This window comes from Eubalaena glacialis, chromosome 7, assembly GCF_028564815.1.
Source record: "Eubalaena glacialis isolate mEubGla1 chromosome 7, mEubGla1.1.hap2.+ XY, whole genome shotgun sequence".
Taxonomy (NCBI): domain Eukaryota; kingdom Metazoa; phylum Chordata; class Mammalia; order Artiodactyla; family Balaenidae; genus Eubalaena; species Eubalaena glacialis.
The window spans coordinates 75,554,591-75,572,003 of NC_083722.1; the positions used below are offsets into that span (position 1 = coordinate 75,554,591).

Here is a 17,413-nt window from a genome sequence, read left to right on the forward strand (position 1 = left end):
TCAAGGCTGACATTTCGGGGTGGGGGGAGGGAGGGAATTAAATCTCTGCTTTGTAAGATTGTACAATCAGCTTGAAAAACACTGCCATGAGTTTTGTGACTTGAACAAATTATACCCCCTTCCAAACCAGTTTCCATTTGTGAAACAGGTTGGTTGTACTGACTGACGTCAAGGGTCCCAGGTCCACCAGTTGTGGCTTCTGTCTTGAGTTGATGGAGGCCAAGAGACCTTACAGGACTAGCCACAGGGCTAAGCCCAGAGGAGGGACTCAGGAGAGCCGTGGTCCTCCCAGATAGATAGTAAAGTTGGGTATTTTATCTTTCTAAAAAACAAAATTTTAAGACATTTACAGCTCTAGAGCCCTCTCCTATCTCACTCATTATTTCTAGCTTTGAGATTTTCTTTATTTTAGTGACATTTTTAAGATAAGCCTGTAATATATTTTCTAATAATAATACTGTACATTTGCTTAGAACTTTACAGTGTACAAAATTTGTTGACATATCTGATTTAATCCTCACAACACACCTGTGAGGTGGGCAAGGCAGATATTATCCTGATGAGTAGAGGCGATGACACTGAGCTCAGAGAAGTGGTAGCATGGCCTCAGTTGCATGGCCAGTAAGAAGCAGCTCTGGGGGTACAGCCCAGATATTCCAGTTTCAAGAGGGGGAAATCTTTCCGCTACACCCTGCCTACTTTGTTCCTTGACGAGTCATGCAATAAAATGTGAATTCATTTGAAATTTAAGTAATTTTAATTTGTGAAAATGAATCCATCCTTTAGTATTTCTCTTTTAGCTGAAGATGTTTCTAATTGTGGAAATAAGGAAGAGAAATCTGTTCCTAAGCCACTAACCGATGATTTTACTATGAAGGAAAAAGCACAAAAATAACTTGCTATTAATAATTACCTGACCAAATAGTGTTACATAAACACTGTTCACATCTGAGAACTGAAAGCCACTGATAACCATGGAGCAGCATGTCCCAATTTGTGTTTGGGGAAGATGTTTGTAGGTATGCTGAGGGGAGGTGGGAGTGGATCATGGGCTAATCAGTTTAGAAAAGACTCAGTTAAATAAAATCGAACAGGCCTCTGTATTATAGGACTTCTCAAAACCTTTAATATTTAGAAAGATGTGAAAAATCTCTAAAAGGAAGGTGTAGTGATCAGCATCTTCCATGCTTTTTTGCTTACAGAACACCTCTCTCTGTCCTCCAGGACAGCAGAGCTCTGTAGAACGGAGTTTGGGAAATGTGAACACAGTGGCTTTTTCCACACAGCTCAGAGGTGAAAGACAATGGTCCTACCTTCTCGCTCTAGTAACATGGGTCACATGGAAACCCTCACTTTCCCAGAAGCCTCGGCTCAAGTTAGATGCTGTGTGCAAGGAAGACAGTTGTCATCATTGCAGTGTTAATGGCAGTCAGGCTGTGGGTGTGAGTTCCCAGTGCTGGGTCCCTGGCTGAGCCTTGCACTCTAGGTGACTTTCATGACCTTAGGGAGCTAGGGACAGTGTGCAAAGGGATCAGGAGTGAGACCTGGACCTGAGATAATCACTAGAGCAAACAGAAAGAGTCCATCCAGGTCATCATCCCCTAGGAGAGATCTGTGAAAAGGCAGAGGATCTCAGAAGCCAGGCTCTTTGGAGAAGTCAGAGGCTACCTGGAGGTGACAGGAGCATGGGCTGGCAAGTGAGAAAAGCACCTGGGCATTTAGCTCTTGGCTCTGGCACATTTTACATGGGAGTATCCCATGACAGTGAAGATGACAGTGTAACTCCTGGACTCACTGTCCTTCACGCTGGGCCCTCAAGACTGGTTGGAATCTTTCCCTTGGTTTACATGAAAACGTTGGTTAGTATGTTTGCTGAGGATGGTTCTAAGCAGTGATAGAGGCAGCCAGCCAATTGGCAAAGCCAGGTCTATCCCTCAGTGGACTCTTACTCCGCCGCTTCTTCAGAACAGATCTCACAGTGTGTACACCTAAAGGGTCTGGGGCTTTGAAACCGCTCCCTCAGTTCGGAACTTGCAATGGAGAATGGAAGACGTGTTCATTGGTTGCTGGCCAGTTCAGTAATTGCTTTGTCTTTGCTTTCTGCTGCATGGAGTAGAACCCAGCTGTTTGGGCCCTACCCCAGGTAAGACTGCAGTGTGGTAAGTCTGCCGTCTCCAGATCCATCACAGGCCCCACGGGCTCTGGGACCTTCCTCTGGTGCCCAAGGAAGGCTCATGCATTGTGCATTGTGTTTGCTTCCACCAATAGCCTGCTGGAGAAAGTTGAACAGGAAACATGGCGCGAGACCGGCATTTCCTTTGTAACCTCGGTCACCCGCCTCATGGAACGCCTTCTTGACTACAGGTATCTTCTCAGGAACCTACCTGACCTCTTCTCTGGTCAGATGCTCTCCCCAGCAGGAGGATCCCCTGACCTTAAAATTGAGACCTCGTGGCCATGAGAGGTAGGACTGTTCTGGTGTTGTGTGCCATCACCAGTCGTTAGGAATCTCCTGATGGCCAAGGAGAAAGAGGAAGAAAGCCTTCTCCCAGGGGTAGGCCAGGGCTTCCTGGGCTTACCCCCAATACGTGGGCACGTGTACCCAAGAGGTATCCCAGGGACATGTATCCTTCTGGCTTTTCATCCAGAAAAGTCAAGGCTCAGAGGAATAGGCACAGCAGAGAGGAAGAGAAAGGCTGTCTCCAGAGCAAGTTAGGTCCTTAGTGCAGACCTTCCTCAGAGCCATGTGGCAGATGGGCAGGAAAATATCACCTGGTACAGAAGTGTGACCCAGGAGGACTTTCATTTGGTTTTTCCAGGGAAGGGGGACCCAACTTTTCCATGCCTCCATTCTTTGTGTAAAATCTGTTTATTTCTGTCCCTTGATCCTGGCCATGAGCAGATTAGAGGAGGCAGCCTGTGAGCTCAGAGATCTTTATGATACATTCAGTCTGGAAGTTCATGTGAAATTCATTTTTTTGTGAAAGCCTGCCTTCTCAGTCATATCATGGCTTTTGACTTAGCCTAAAAGTAACAATAATGCTACCATTGCAGCCTTAGTTATTCTCTCAGTAGAGTTCAGGTGATAGCTAAGTGCCTTTTGGGAGCCTAGAGGAAGGTGATAAGGAATGAGGAGGAATGATAGAGGAAACCCAGACCCAAGCAATAGTTGTCTTCTCTGTGCTACATGTCATGCAGATGCCAAGGGAGAGCATCTGGGACTCCTTCTAGCTGCATGTACAGGAAGCTTCTTGCTGGATTCACCAGTCTGGTTCTCATTCTCTTTCATCTCCTTGTGCTAGGCCTTTCTCCTTCCCAGAGGAGCTTGGCTTTGACCAGTCCCTGCCCTCCCTTGGCAAGGATTCATTCTCAGTGTTCCCGCTGTTCTGTGTCTGGCAGGCCAGCCATGACCCCTCCTAAACCCAGCCCTACTCAGCATGAACGCAGCTCAGCCCTGGCCGAAGCTACCCCTAAATCAGAAAAAAGCTCCAAACCCACTGCTCCTAGTTAGAGGGGATTCCAAAGACTAGTGCACAGGAAGGACACCATAGGGAGAAAAGCCAATGAGATGATGAACATGGCAGCCATGCCGTGGTTGCTATGGCCACAGGGTCCTGAAGGTAGGTCCCTAGAGTAGAGTGTCTTGGCTTCCATGAAACACTGTCTTACAAAATGAAAACTGCCCTTTAAGGAAAGCTCTGTGCCTCCCCTTTTGGAAACTTGAGGATTTAACCTTCTACTTTACTGACATACTCTTTTGTGCTGAAGACATTGGTAGGTGTTACTTAATGCCCTGATATAGCATCTGGGCTCTACACTCTGCCACCATAGCAAGGGGTCCGGTTGAACAGAGATCTTTGAACCCTAGGAGTGGGTCCAAAGCTTAGAGGGAGCTCACAGTACAGTCTCATCTGTGGAAGAAGTGTCTGTTGGAGAGCATCCTCATCTGGGGTTTGGACAGACTAATGCCTCAGTGACACTGCAGGTCTCTGTGTTGTCCCAGAGGCACCACTTTGTGCATTCATCTGTGCTCTCCCTTCCAGGGATTGCATGAAAGGAGAGGAGACAGAGAATAAGAAGATCGGCTGCACTGTTAACCTGATGGTGAGAGAACATGGGCTCTTCCTCCTCTCTGCCTCGTAGTGTGGCTTCTGTCCTGCGATTGGCCTGTCCTTTCTACTATACATGGCTATAAGCCTAAGGGGTTTTTTTGGTTTTTTGTTTTTTATTTGGTTGCACTGGGTCTTAGGTGTGGCAGGCGGGCTCCTTAGTTGCAGCAGGCAGGCTCCTTAGTTGCGGCATGTGAACTCTTAGTTGCAGCTTGCATGTGGGATCTAGTTCCCTGACCAGGGATCAAACCCGGGTCCCCTGCATTGGGAGCGCGGAGTCTTAACCACTGTGCCACCAGGGAAGTCCCAAGCCTAAGGGTCTGAGTCAGGACATCAGCTCTGTTACTGGTATCTTGGAAACTTGCACCTCATCACTCACATTCCTACTTGGGAAAGGAATGAAATGAGCTTCTCTTTGGACAGAGCTCTAGCCTGGCCTCTTGGCAAGGTCCCGCCAACCCTGACATACTCTAATTTCCAGTCTGCCCTGGTACTCTTCCTCTATCTCATCACTCAGGGCTCCTGCAGATCTGCCAGAGGTTTTACCCCCAGCAGGTGTGCCTTCTGGCTGGTCCCTTCTCTTCCTGGTGCTGGCTACCTCCACAGCCTGTCTTTTCCCTCCTGTCCAGCACACCCAGGGTTTTGGCCAGCTGCCTGGAGTTCAGAGATGGCCTCCACAGGCAGCAGCCTCTCCCATATTCATTTATATTTCCTTCTCTCTTACAGAACTTTTACAAATCTGAGATTAACAAAGAAGAGATGTATATCCGCTATATCCATAAGCTTTGTGACATGCATTTGCAGGCCGAAAACTACACAGGTAAGTGGGAAGGGGGAGCTACGCCTCCCCATGAGGACAGACTGGACATACATGCACAGCTGGAAGAGAAAGGCTCTGAGCTAGTGCCTCCCAGATTTTAGCAGAGTGTCCGGACCCATGATGCCCATCACCTCACTCCTTTCCCTCAACTCCTTTGTAATGTGGTGGAGAAAAAGCAGGTGGAACTTCCACTTGTGCCTTGCTGCCCAAAGCTCTTCCACTCTCCTTGCCTCCTATTCACCCCCTCTGAGGCCTCAAGGGTGACCTCCAAATTCTGGTGTGCCAGGTTCAGAGCATCCTGAGCTCACTGTCCCTCTTCATGAGCAGAACTTCTCTGAGGACCTTCACAGCTGGAACTAAGTGAGGCCATAACACAGGAACATCAGCCTAACCCTGGGACTTCCAGAACTTGCTGGCAGACCTGCCTTGCAGTCTGGGCTCTTCCCCTGCAAGTACACGACAGCCCCACATTGAGCTCCCAGTGGAGAGTATGGAGAATGTTCACTTGACTTTCTGACAGACCAGACAGGGACCCTTTCATTGTATCTACAATTTAATCCATTACTACAGCCTTTTCTAAAAGAACAAATTTAAAAGCGTTTCAACATACCTGTCGCACTCTGTTTACTGAGCGCCACTTTGAGTCAGGAAGATATGTGTACCCATGTGTGTCCTGCCTGATCACCTTGTGTCATAGTTCCCCCAAAATAGCCACTTCTTCACTGTGGTGACCAGCCATCACATCTTAGCCCTTGAGCCATAGGACTTGAATTTGTGTGATAGACCAGGAAATTCAAGCTATTCTTGTCCACAGCATTACTAGAATTAGATGAATTTGTAGAAGCAGAGAATCCTCCTTCCTTATTTTATGTTAGATGTTAAAGAGTGTTTGGCATAGATTCCACCTTTCCTGACACAGCTTGGCAAGAATTAAATCTGAAATGACTGGGATGAATCTGCCATTCTCTGCGTCCACTTCCACCCATGATCCCAGCAGCCCTTTGAGAGGGCAGTGAAGTGATAGACTGAAAAATTCCATGTATCAATAGAGGCATTTACTAAACTCCTGGAGGACTGGGCCATCACTGAGAGGCTATGTCAGGAATTTGGACAGAGAGAGGGTGCTGAGCCTTGCCTCTGGTGGCCTCAGGAATAACATCTGAAAAGAATATTGGCAGGGAAGAAAAGATTTCACATGGTTTTCTAAGTTCTGAAGGGAGGCCTTGAGGGCCTCACTGGCTTGTTCCCAGTGAGAAGGGGCTTCACAGCTCCAGTGAGGAGGCACGTGTATCCCTGGGCAGGAGGGTCCAGTAGCCAGAGCATAGGCAGCGCAGCAAACATGAGCAGGAGCCTGGAAAGTGGCTGCAGGCAATATACCTGGCTAAAACTGGAAGTGGGTCACTAGATAATTAGAAAAGAGATTCTTCATAGTCATGGGGAGCAGATTTGAATAGGGCCTTGAAGGCCAGGCAGAAGCTAGAACTAATTAACTTGCCAGTAGGAAATGCCCACTAAAAATGAGCAAATAGAACAGGAAAGAGCAGACTGTGTCATAGGACCATGAGCAGCAGCTGTAACTCAGTTTGACTGACTCTTTGGGATTTAGGAAGCTACAGTATTTAGCTGCGGTTGTTTTATAAACCCTCTCTAACTTCCACATGTATGGGAGGTGTCACAGGGCCCCGCCCTGGGCCCAGCATCAACTTTAGCTTCCTCCAGGAATGGAGCCCATCACACAGTTATCACCGTACACACTCCTTCTCTCTGGTCCTTTTAGAAACAGTCAAGATAAGGAGAAAGGGTCATTCCCAGGGCCATGCTGAGCTCAGAAAATGGAGCTGGAGGCATTGAGGCTGGCTTCGGGAGGGCTGAGAAAAGCCTTAGTCAGTGCTTACCCCTCAGAGCCAGTTCTGAGAAGGTTGGAAAAGGAGCTCTAGTCAGTTGAGCAAAAAGGAACCCAAGACTTCTCTCTGACATGTCAGTGTGTCCCAGAGCAAAGCAACCTGTACACAGACCCTTAGGTACCTGAGCCATACTTTATCTAGCACCCAGAGCAGGCGACCAGGCTGAGGGAGGAAGGTGTCTACTAGGATCTTTGGTTCCTTCATGCTGTGGTCACGGGCTATTGGCTGGCTGGACAGCCCCTCTATCTCAGCTTTGGTATCCAGCATCCCTGATCTGGGCTGCACATGCCTTGCGCTGGCATGCTGCTTAGCCTGGTCCCTTGGCACCTGGCTGCCCCTGGACCTCCATAGCCCCTGTCCCCACAGAAGCTGCATTCACTCTGCTCCTCTACTGTGAGCTGCTACAGTGGGAGGAAAGGCCACTGCGGGAATTCCTCCATTACCCATCCCAGACAGAGTGGCAGCGGAAAGAGGGACTGTGCCGCAAGATCATCCACTACTTCAACAAAGGCAAGGTGGGTGTTATTAGGCAAGGCTTTGAGCGTCTCAGCTTCTACTGTACTACATGGCATCTTAACGCTACAGGGATGGCAGCAGCTGCAGAGGGTGCTGTGTGGGGTGGTGAGGGGGTGGAGGCCCATATGCGTGCATTAGATTTGGAGGCAGCATGACTTTCTCTGGGGAAAAAAAAAGTAACAGGTTAATTCTGTGGCTTGGAAGCCAATTCCAGATTGGGGATGTAAGAGACAACCCCACATACCAGCTTTGCACATCTGTAAATACTAATGCTCCAACAGCCAGGGCTTCTGGGCCCCCTGCTTATATTTATTAGATTTACTTAAATTATTGTAGCTTTCTACTCTGCTATAGAAAATGTGAGCTGTAAAAATTAATGGATTCTAACCACAGCCAACGGAGGCCTGTACTGCCTCTTACGGGTACATGTTCTTGTCTTGGATTTCCCTTCCTTACAGCATAGTCTGGGCTCCTCTCATTGGGGTTATTCTCTATTAAACCTGATTCTGTGGAATTAGCAGGCATTGTCAGCATTGGTTCAGGCTTCCTTGGGACTTCCCAGCCATTCTGCTCCAATCTCTGGGAGAGCTCCTTGTGGGGCCCTCTGACCCACCTATGGCCCATACACTGGAAAGGCTGGGCTTGTGTAACTTGTTGAAGCTGTTCTCTCATTACTCAGCTTTGAGCATGTTAAAAAGCTGAAACAGGATTGTTCAGGGAACTATAGTGGCTGAACTCCAGACTTGAATGGAAATTGGTTTTTTAAAATAAGCTTTTTGATCATAAAAAGGGAAGATTTAAACATTAATAACTTCTGCCCATAAATCAGAAAACATTCATCAGTTTTACACAACATGGGAGACTTTTGTTTGTCAAAAACATTCACCCATGTAGGGAACGCACTGGTAAGCAGGAACCTTTCCAAAACCTCAGGAGCTCTCATTTCACCTAGCCCAGAAAGGAGACCCATGCTTAGCTGTCAGCCAGCCACACGTGACTGAGCCACAGTGCCAGCCCAAAGCCTCCTCTCCTTGCTGGTCCAGAGATGGACGGAGGGCCCCATGCCAGCACACTTTTAGGTCTGTCTTCCTGGCACCCAGCCCACCTGGAGCTGCCACCTACCCATATGCCCAGCGAGCCCTCCCAGCTCTGAGGGAATGGCATAAGCATGGTGTGAGTGTGCATGAGTGTTGTTAATATATTAGCTTATTTTTCTTATTTTTCTTTCCATGGGCATAGAGTACAGAGTAGAGTTATGCTTATCTGATTGAGCCCAGCAGTGGGACACGTGAGCGTTAATGGTCCCCTTTTCACCCCACACTACAGTAGTGTTAAGAAAGCAGGTTTAAAGGTTAGTATGAACAAGGGAAGGTAATGCAAAACCTGCCTGAGTATTGTGGATAAGCAGGAAGGGGAGAAGGACTGGGAGGCTCCATAGGCTACCTTCTCAGGGATCTCCCACTCCTTCTAGCAGCCCTGCCTTTGGTGTGAATTGCTGGGGGAGCAGCTTCTGTGCTGAGAACAGACCACTCAGTGAGCCCTTTCATGAGCGCATCCTCAAAGGGGTATTTATCACAATCATTCTCTTGGGCTCATACAGAAGGTCCAACTTTTCTGTTTCTGTACCTTCATACCTGACGGAACCAGTGGATAGGGCTAACCAGTTCTCTTGAAAGCATTCAGGGTTTTTTTTCTAATGGCTCCAGAAAAGCAAAACCTGGCTGATACAAGAAAAGTGCTCCTGGGCTTCCCTGGTGGCGCAGTGGTTAAGAATCTGCCTGCCAATGCAGGAGACATGGGTTCGAGCCCTGGTCCGGAAAGATCCCACATGCCACGGAGCAACTAAGCCCACGCACCACAACTACTGAAGCCCACGTGCCCTAGAGCCCATGCTCTGCAACAAGAGAAGCCACCGCAATGTGAAGCCCGCGCACCACAACGAAGAGTAGCCCCCGCTATCTGCAACTAGAGAAAAGCCGGTGCGCAGCAATGAAGACCCAGTGCAGCCAAAAATAAAATAAATAAATAAATTTTTAAAAAAAGAAGGAAGGGGAGGCATGAAGATGGGAGCTGGTCCTTCATCTCAGGGAAGAGGGAGCAGACAGAAAGGGAAGCTGGGAGGAGGCCTCTGACCCCTAAGGCATACAGACCATCAGGACTGAACCAACCCTCCATGTGGGGGTGGGCTTGGGCTCTACTACTGAGGGCTGCTATTCTTCACACTCCTTTGAAGGAATGAGTCTGTTGCTTCTAAAATGTTGTGTGTAGACAGAAGTACAAAGACTGACAGTCTGGAGTCCCAGGCTTTTGCCTTCCTTTCCAGTTTGAGTAGAGTGAGCCAAGTCAGTGCAACTTTTGTGCCATCCCTGTCAGTGGGGGCAACAAGGATGTATAAACACACATCTGCCCAAGCTGGTTGAAGTGATTGGATTTCAGACACTGGTTAGTAGTTGTGTAGTTGGCTTTGCCTCCTGCCAGAAGGAAGGACACCAAGAGAGAAGATGTAGATGGGATGCATTGTATCTGCAGGGCGTTCCCTCCCTGTGTTCCAAGGTAGCTCTCAAAACCCCCAGCATTCCAGCACAACCCTCAAGGCTGACAGAGTGTCCTGGCTCACACTTGGGGGTTGGGGGGGCAGGCTTGGAGCAGCAGGGCTACAAATTAGGGCAGAGATGCCAGCGAGGCAGATAAGCATTGATCCTAATAGGAGAGTAGAACTGCTTTACTGGGAGCTACTGTCAGCAGACAAAGCGCCTTTAGCCTCACATGGGTTCCTCATCACCTAAATGAGCAGTTCCCCATTGGGCGCTCCTTACAGGCTGGCTAGCAGTCTGCACACAGCTCAGCTGCTTAGCCAGCCCCCTTGGAGCTGCCTGCCAGGCAGACCCTCCTGTGGGCCCTTCACTGAAACCTGCCCAAGCAGCACTTGGAGCCAGAGAGAGGACAGACATGTGCCCCCTTAAAAGCTGTGATGTGGGGGTACAAGAGGCTTTCTAGCTCACTGAGGCAGAGGCATTGTATCGGAGCAGGGAGTCAGGGTCTATTTAAAATTCTCTTTGGTTTGTTTCAACATTTTTAATTGGTCCTGCAGTTCAATCCATATGGCGTTAATTTCTTCAAAGGATAAGAAACACAGTCCTGGGCTTCCCTCATGGCGCAGTGGTTGAGGATCCGCCTGCCAATGCAGAGGACACGGGTTCGAGCCCTGGTCCAGGACGATCCCACATGGCGCGGAGCAACTAAGCCCATGCGCCACAACTGCTGAGCCTGCGCTCTGCAGCCCGCGAGTCACAACTGCTGAGGCCCGTGCGCCTAGAGCCCATGCTCCGCAACAAGAGAAGCCACTGCAATGAGAAGCCTGCGCACCACAGCGAGGAGTAGCCCCCGCTCACAGCAACTAGAGGAAAAGCCCGCGCACAGCAACGAAGATGCAACGCAGCCAAAAATAATTAATTAATTAATTAAATTTTTAAAAAAAGAAAGAAACACAGTCCTGAATAAAACAGTGTTGTCCTTCTCCCTGATGCTATTTCAAATCTATTTTTTAAATATAGTCCTTATTAAACATTCATACTGAAATATTGATGGGTGAAATTATAGTATGATATCTGATATTTGCTTCCAAAACTATGGGGAGGAGTAAGTGGATGAGATATTTAATGATACAAGACTGGCCATGAGTTGGTCATTGTTGAGGTTGGGTGATGAGTACCACCCAACGATGAGTAGGGGTTCATACTTCTATGTTTCTATATGTTTAAAATTTTCCTATAATAAAAAAATTTAATTAGTACTTAGAAGTTGGGGAGAAGAGCCTGGCTAAAATGTCAAGTAAACCTTTGATTCCCAATCTCGCCAAGAGAGAAAGCACTGTATTAAAAAGAGGAGGAAATGGACAATATTGCCCCTTAGTGAAGGCCACTGTTAGATGAGCCTGTCACCATAATAGGAGCCACACCACAGAAACAGCCCGAGCTGTGATTAGGCAAGGATTATCTGAAGCCTGCTCTAAGATTTGAATATTTCTGTAAAGGAAATTATCACACCTACTACCAAGCCCTTGGGTAGCTACTTCCTACTTAGCTTCCATACTTGTTTCTAAGCTTAAATGATCTTAATTTAAAAGTCATTGTTTCCTTCATTAACTCATTAAATAAATCTTTATTGAGTACCTGCTCATGGCTGGCACTGTTCTAGGCTCTGAGGATAAAGGATATAAACAGGATCCCTGCCCTCATGCAGCTTATCATCTAATTGAGACTAATACAACATAAAAGTAAATACTTTTTAGCCCAGAAATAAACCCACACACCTATGGTCAATTAATCTTCAGGCACGAATATACAGTGGAGAAAAGACAGTCTCTTCAGCAATTGGTGCTGGGAAAGCTCGACGGCCGCATGTAAATCAGTGAAGTTAGAAAACTCCCTCACACCATACACAAAAATAAACTCAAAATGGCTTAAAGATTTAAATTTAAGACATGACAGCTTAAAGCTCCTAGAAGAGAATATAGGCAAAACAATCTCTGACATAAATTGTAGCAATATTTTCTTAGATCAGTCTCCCAAGGCAAAAGAAATAAAAGCAAAAATAAATGGGACCTAATCGAACATACAAGCTTTTGCACAGCAAAGGAAACCATAGACAAAATGAAAAGACAACCTACAGACTGGGAGAAAGTATTTCAAATGATGCAACCGACAAGGGCCTAATTTCCAAAATATACAAACAGCTCATATAGCTCAATATCAGAAACAAACAACCCAATCAAAAAATGGGCAGAGGGACTTCCCTGATGGTCCAGTGGGTAAGACTCCGTGCTCCTAATGCAGGGGGCCCGGGTTCGATCCCTGGTCGGGGAACTAGATCCCGCACGCATGCCGCAACTGAAGATCCCGGGTGCCGCAAATAAGACCTGGCACAGCCAAAATTAATTAATTAATTAAATGTTAAAGAAAAGAAAAAATATTAAAACAAAAAATGTGGTTGCACCATTAAAAAAAAAAAAAGGGCAGAAAACCAAAATAGACATTTCTCCAAAAGAGATATAAAGATGGCCAACAGGCACGTGAAAAGATGCTCAGTGTCACTAATTACTAAAGAAATGCAAATCAAAACTACAGTGAGATATCACCTCACACTGGTCAGAATGGCCAGCATCAAAAAGTCTACAAATAATAAATGCTGGACAGGGTGTGGAGAAAGGGAACCTCCTACACTGTTGGGGGCAATGTAAATTGGTGCAGCCACTATGGAGAGCAGTATGGAGGTTCCTTAAAAAACTAAAAATAGAGTTAGTTTTAGTTACATGATTCAGCAATCCCACTCCTGGGCATATATCCAGAAAAGACAAAAACTCTAATTCAAAAAGATACATGCACCTAATGTTCATACCAGCACTATTTACAACAGCCAAGGCATAGAAGCAACCTGTGTTCGTCAACATATGAATGGATAAAGAAGATGGGGGGAGGGTGTGTGTATGTGTGTGTATGTATATATATTATATATATAATGTAATATTAGTCATTAAAAAGAATGAAATACTGCCATTTGCAGCAACATGGATGGACCTAGAGATTATCATACTAAGTGAAGTAAGTCAGACAGAGAAGACAAATATTATATGATATCACATGTGGAATCTAAAAAAATTATACAAATGAACTTATTTACAAAACAGAAACAGACTCACAGACATAGAAAACAAACTTATTGCTACCAAAGGGGAAAGGATGGAGGAGGGATAAATTAGGAGTTTGGGATTAACAGATACTGCTATATATAAAATAGATAAACAACAAGGACGTACTATATAGCACAGGGAACTACATTCAATATCTTGTAATATCTTGTAATAACTACACTCAATATCTAGTAATATTGGAATCTGAAAATATATCTATGCGTGTGTGTGTATGTGTGTGTGTGTGTGTGTGTGTGTATAGTCTTATTTATGTAACTGGATCACATTTGTGTACCTGAAACTAACACAATATTGTAAATCAACCGTACTTCAATTTGAAAAAGTAAATACTTTTTTTATACCAGATAACTTCAGAGTAATGAAAGAATGGTTGGGGTAGTGCCTGTCCTTGACAAGGTAGTTAGGGAAAGGCCTCTTGGAAGTGGAAACATTTGAGTAGAAACCTGAAAGCTATGCCTCAAGCCAGAAAACCACAGTGCTGTGTGTTCTCCACAAATTGGTTTTGAGCATATGTTCTTTGTGACATATGAGTTGCAGGAGGCCTTTGGTTGTGCCCTCTGATATGTTTGATGTGGGCTTGGGCCATTCCGAGGCTGCCTGAGGTGCTGAAGCCTTTTTCCTATTTCTGATGCAGAGTTGGGAATTTGGGATCCCACTGTGCAGGGAGCTGGCGTGTCAGTATGAGAGCCTCTATGATTATCAGAGCCTCAGCTGGATTCGGGTGAGCTTTGCCCCTTCCCCCACCCCAACCCTGAGTGGAGGTGCTAGCACTTTTCTGGCATCAACTTCTAAGGGAGCGTTTACTGTGGACCCAGCCCTTGGTTTAGTGCTGTGGACAGTACAGGAGAAGCAAAAGCCAAGGTTCCTGCTCTCAAGATGCTTGCATTATGGCTGGGGAACCAAAACAAACACATGACAAATGATTGTATGATCCAGACCCCAAGGGCCACTGGTGCTCAAGGAAGGGAGAAGCAGCATACACAGGATAGGATGGGGGTTTCAAGGAGGAGGTGGCAGCTCGACTTCATGAAGAAGCTTTTCCTGAAATGATTTTGTTCAGGTATGCTTCATCTGAAAACATTATAAGATCTTTCAGTGCCTTGGCTTATGGTCAATTCTAAGCAGCCAAGTAAAGGAAGTTCTTCTTCCCTTCTGTGATGAAAAATATTCAAAATTAAGTGAAATGGACTTTGAAGGTCTCCCAAATTTTTCCTAGTTGCCGGTGCTGGGTATTAAATCGTAACAGGTCATTGACAAAGAGAAGTCAGGAATCTCAGTTCATCCTCCTCCTGCACCCTTGTCAGCATGGCTAGGTCTTCTGTGTTCCCTGATCCTGATCAGGATTTGGACCTATATAATAGATGTGGTTCTCTAGCAATAGCTTTTTGACTGGTCTTTGAAGGCCGCTGCCCCCTGGCAGGCTGGCTTGATTGAGTGCATTAGGGCTGTCTTCCCAGTCAGATTTCAGTGAGTTTTTCTGAACCTGAAGCCAGGCCAGCCAAGACTAAAAAACTTATTGACCTTGGTAATACCAGACATCATGGATATTAGTTCAACTTTTAAAGTTTAAAATCTCCTAAATTGGGACCAGTACCAGTGATGCTGGTAACTAAGCCTTCCTCATTCTGTTAGCGTCGAGTCAGATGATAAATGAACAAGAGCAACGCAGATGGACTGATGGAAAATGGTGCCACCTATAAGCAACACTAGCTTATACTCAATTGGTGTAGTGAGTATCAGTCAAAACCAGGAATTCCTGAGCAAAAAAAGGAAGTCCATGTTAAATGTGTACCCCTGAAAGTACAGGAAGCCTGAGTCTCTGTGGGGCTGAGTCCACTCATTGGGAAGGACACTCCAAGCAGCCTCTCAGGGCTGCTTCACCGTCAGGGGACAATGGAGAGCGAAGACTTCCTCTCCATCAGGCAGTTCCCCAGGGAGAGGTTGATCAGGGCTAGGGGCTCACTTTTTATCTAGACTGAGTCACCATGTTCTCTTTCCAAAAGACAGTGTCTACTTAGGCCTGGGAGAGCTTGCTTTGGACACCACTAGCAGTCAAGCCAACCAACACAACTAGCAGTCAAGCCAACTTCCTTTCTCGTTCACAGAAAATGGAGGCCAGCTACTATGACAACATCATGGAGCAGCAACGCCTGGAGCCTGAGTTCTTTCGGGTCGGCTTCTATGGCAGGAAGTTTCCTTTTTTCCTTCGGGTGAGTCCATTCAGGTAGTCACAAGAACCTCTATCATATTTTACACGTAAGTTATTTATAACCTGGTTTTTTTTTTAACCTTTTTCCTATTCTACTGAACACATCTTTTTGAAGGACTGACCAGCCAACAAAAAAAAATTTGGCTTAATTTGACTGGACTAGCTACCAACTTTAGACTCTGTTTCTCTCTGCAGTACTGTTTTGTAGCTACCTGGAATGTATGAGGGTGGTTTTCTTACCAAATCAACCAAGTTCCTGCAGGAAATGACCAGGGTGTGAGAATGTCCCATAGGTATGTTTAGAAACCTTCCAACTTCTGTTTCCAGTGCCTGGAATCCTCCAGTGTGACTATTCTCAGCCAGACAGGACATCAGTACAGCCCTGACCTCAACAGTAGGCAGTCCAGCCACGGTGGAGAATTATTGATTTGAGAGATTTCAGAGGATAGTCCCCTTGCTCCTGGGGTTTGTGGGAGCTGCCAAACATTGGATTTGGCTGTAGAAAGCCTTTCCTAGGCAGCCAGTTCTCTGGCCCATGATGATTACAGCCATTTTCCTCCACCATTGCTGGAAAGGCTGAGCTGGTATATAAACAGAGTGGAAGGAACGACTGAGCATAGACATACTGACACCAGTTAAACAGTTGCGATTTTTTTGTCTTTAATCAGCACAACCCAGAGGCTCCAGGAGAAGTCAGCCTGGGCTTGTAGGCTGTAGCCCATACGGATTTGCTGTTCTCAAATGACCTAAACGAAGCTGTGCTGATGAAAGAGCCCTAGGGCTGCAGTTGAGACCTAAGAGTAGCTCCAATTGTCCCCAGTTCCAGTATCATACTAAGGTTCAGTGTCCAGGAATCAGCTGGGAAAATTCATAGGATTCCCTTGATGTGTTTGGGATCCTATCTTACTGGAGAAATTGCTTTAGCCAGTGAGCAATAATAAGCTTGGTATCTCATCAAAGGTCAACTGAGCTTAATGGCTCCTTAAAAAAAGCCAGTCTGCTAAGCAACAAAGTCCAGGTTGACTACATTTCAGATGTAAGGCAGGTCAACATGCACATTTCTTGGGCAGTAATCATTATAGGCTAAAAAGAAAATGATTTCTACAGGAACTAGCAATAGTGATAGGGACAGCAAGCACTCTCTGCCTGATCGTGATCCCCGGAAGGCTCTAAGTCTATTGCACAGGAGTGTTTATAGTAGCAGAATGTGAATGAGTAGAGGATCTCCTCAGGAGACTGGACCTCCTTCATTCTCTAGGGACCATCCAGTCCAGGCATATCAGAAGTGGCATGTTTGTTGCCCCCATCAGCATAGATCATACAACAGCAGTGGGGGTAGAGGTCAACAGAAGAGAAAGAAGGCAAAAAAAAAAAAAGAGAAAGAAGGAATAGTACAAGAATTAGAAACCAAAAGCATCTCTAGAAAGCCCTTTGATAAGCTAATGATTCTAGCCCTGTAAGTTATTTCTTTCACATTTTATCTTTGCAAATTATGCTTGTCATTTTATTCTCCTTGTTTAGTCCCACAATTTGTATGTCATCCACCAGATTTTACTCCAAAACATCATTATTTTGAGTAATACAAAATCAGGCCCTGATGTTCCCCATTTCTGTCTTTGTCAAGCAGGAGGTCTCCATCATGGTTCCACCTGGCTCCCACCCCTCATGCTCATGTCACAGGGAATGTCAGTGTCTTAGGGCTCTCAGAGCTTTCTGACAAGTAGGACCTGGTATAGAACCTGCATCTGAGCCATTCATACAGTGTTCTCAAGTGACAGTCTATATGTTCAAACGTGGTTTCAAGGGTGCCAGTAATGGAGGAAAAATAACAAGAGGTGTTAGGAAATACCGTCCATCAGTCCATCCTCATTTCCACACTAGGAGCTATGTTTCATGCATACAAATCTGCCTGGCCTGGCTACATGCTGCCTTCCCTTCCCTCAGCTGCTCAGTTCATCTGTGGCAAATGGAATAAGTCCAGTGGAGGTAGCCGTTTGCCTTATAAATGGCATGGGCAAAATGGAAAGCAGTGGCAGCCAGATCTGTCTCATGTAGGGATGCTGGGGCTCTCGCCTGAGCAGACTTGAAAGCAGCAACCAGCCTCAAGGTCAATGCTCTGTGCCTTCCTCCTGCTGGTCTTCCCCA

At 46.2% G+C, this 17,413-nt stretch overlaps 1 protein-coding gene and 1 non-coding gene across 2 annotated transcripts in view; both read left to right on the plus strand.

Annotated features, from left to right (window-relative positions):
• DOCK3 (dedicator of cytokinesis 3) overlaps positions 1 to 17,413 on the plus strand; it is a 362,194-nt gene that overhangs the window by 323,260 nt on the left and 21,521 nt on the right. Inside the window, exons 33-39 of the mRNA XM_061197475.1 lie at positions 2,117 to 2,143; positions 2,269 to 2,364; positions 4,044 to 4,104; positions 4,836 to 4,929; positions 7,200 to 7,348; positions 13,694 to 13,780; positions 15,165 to 15,269. Of these exons, the coding sequence (XP_061053458.1) occupies positions 2,117 to 2,143; positions 2,269 to 2,364; positions 4,044 to 4,104; positions 4,836 to 4,929; positions 7,200 to 7,348; positions 13,694 to 13,780; positions 15,165 to 15,269 (619 nt within the window). The remainder of the gene's footprint in view (positions 1 to 2,116; positions 2,144 to 2,268; positions 2,365 to 4,043; positions 4,105 to 4,835; positions 4,930 to 7,199; positions 7,349 to 13,693; positions 13,781 to 15,164; positions 15,270 to 17,413) is intronic.
• On the plus strand, positions 12,142 to 12,214 carry TRNAR-CCU (transfer RNA arginine (anticodon CCU)). Its single transcript has one exon. It is a non-coding gene; the product is annotated as a tRNA-Arg (tRNA).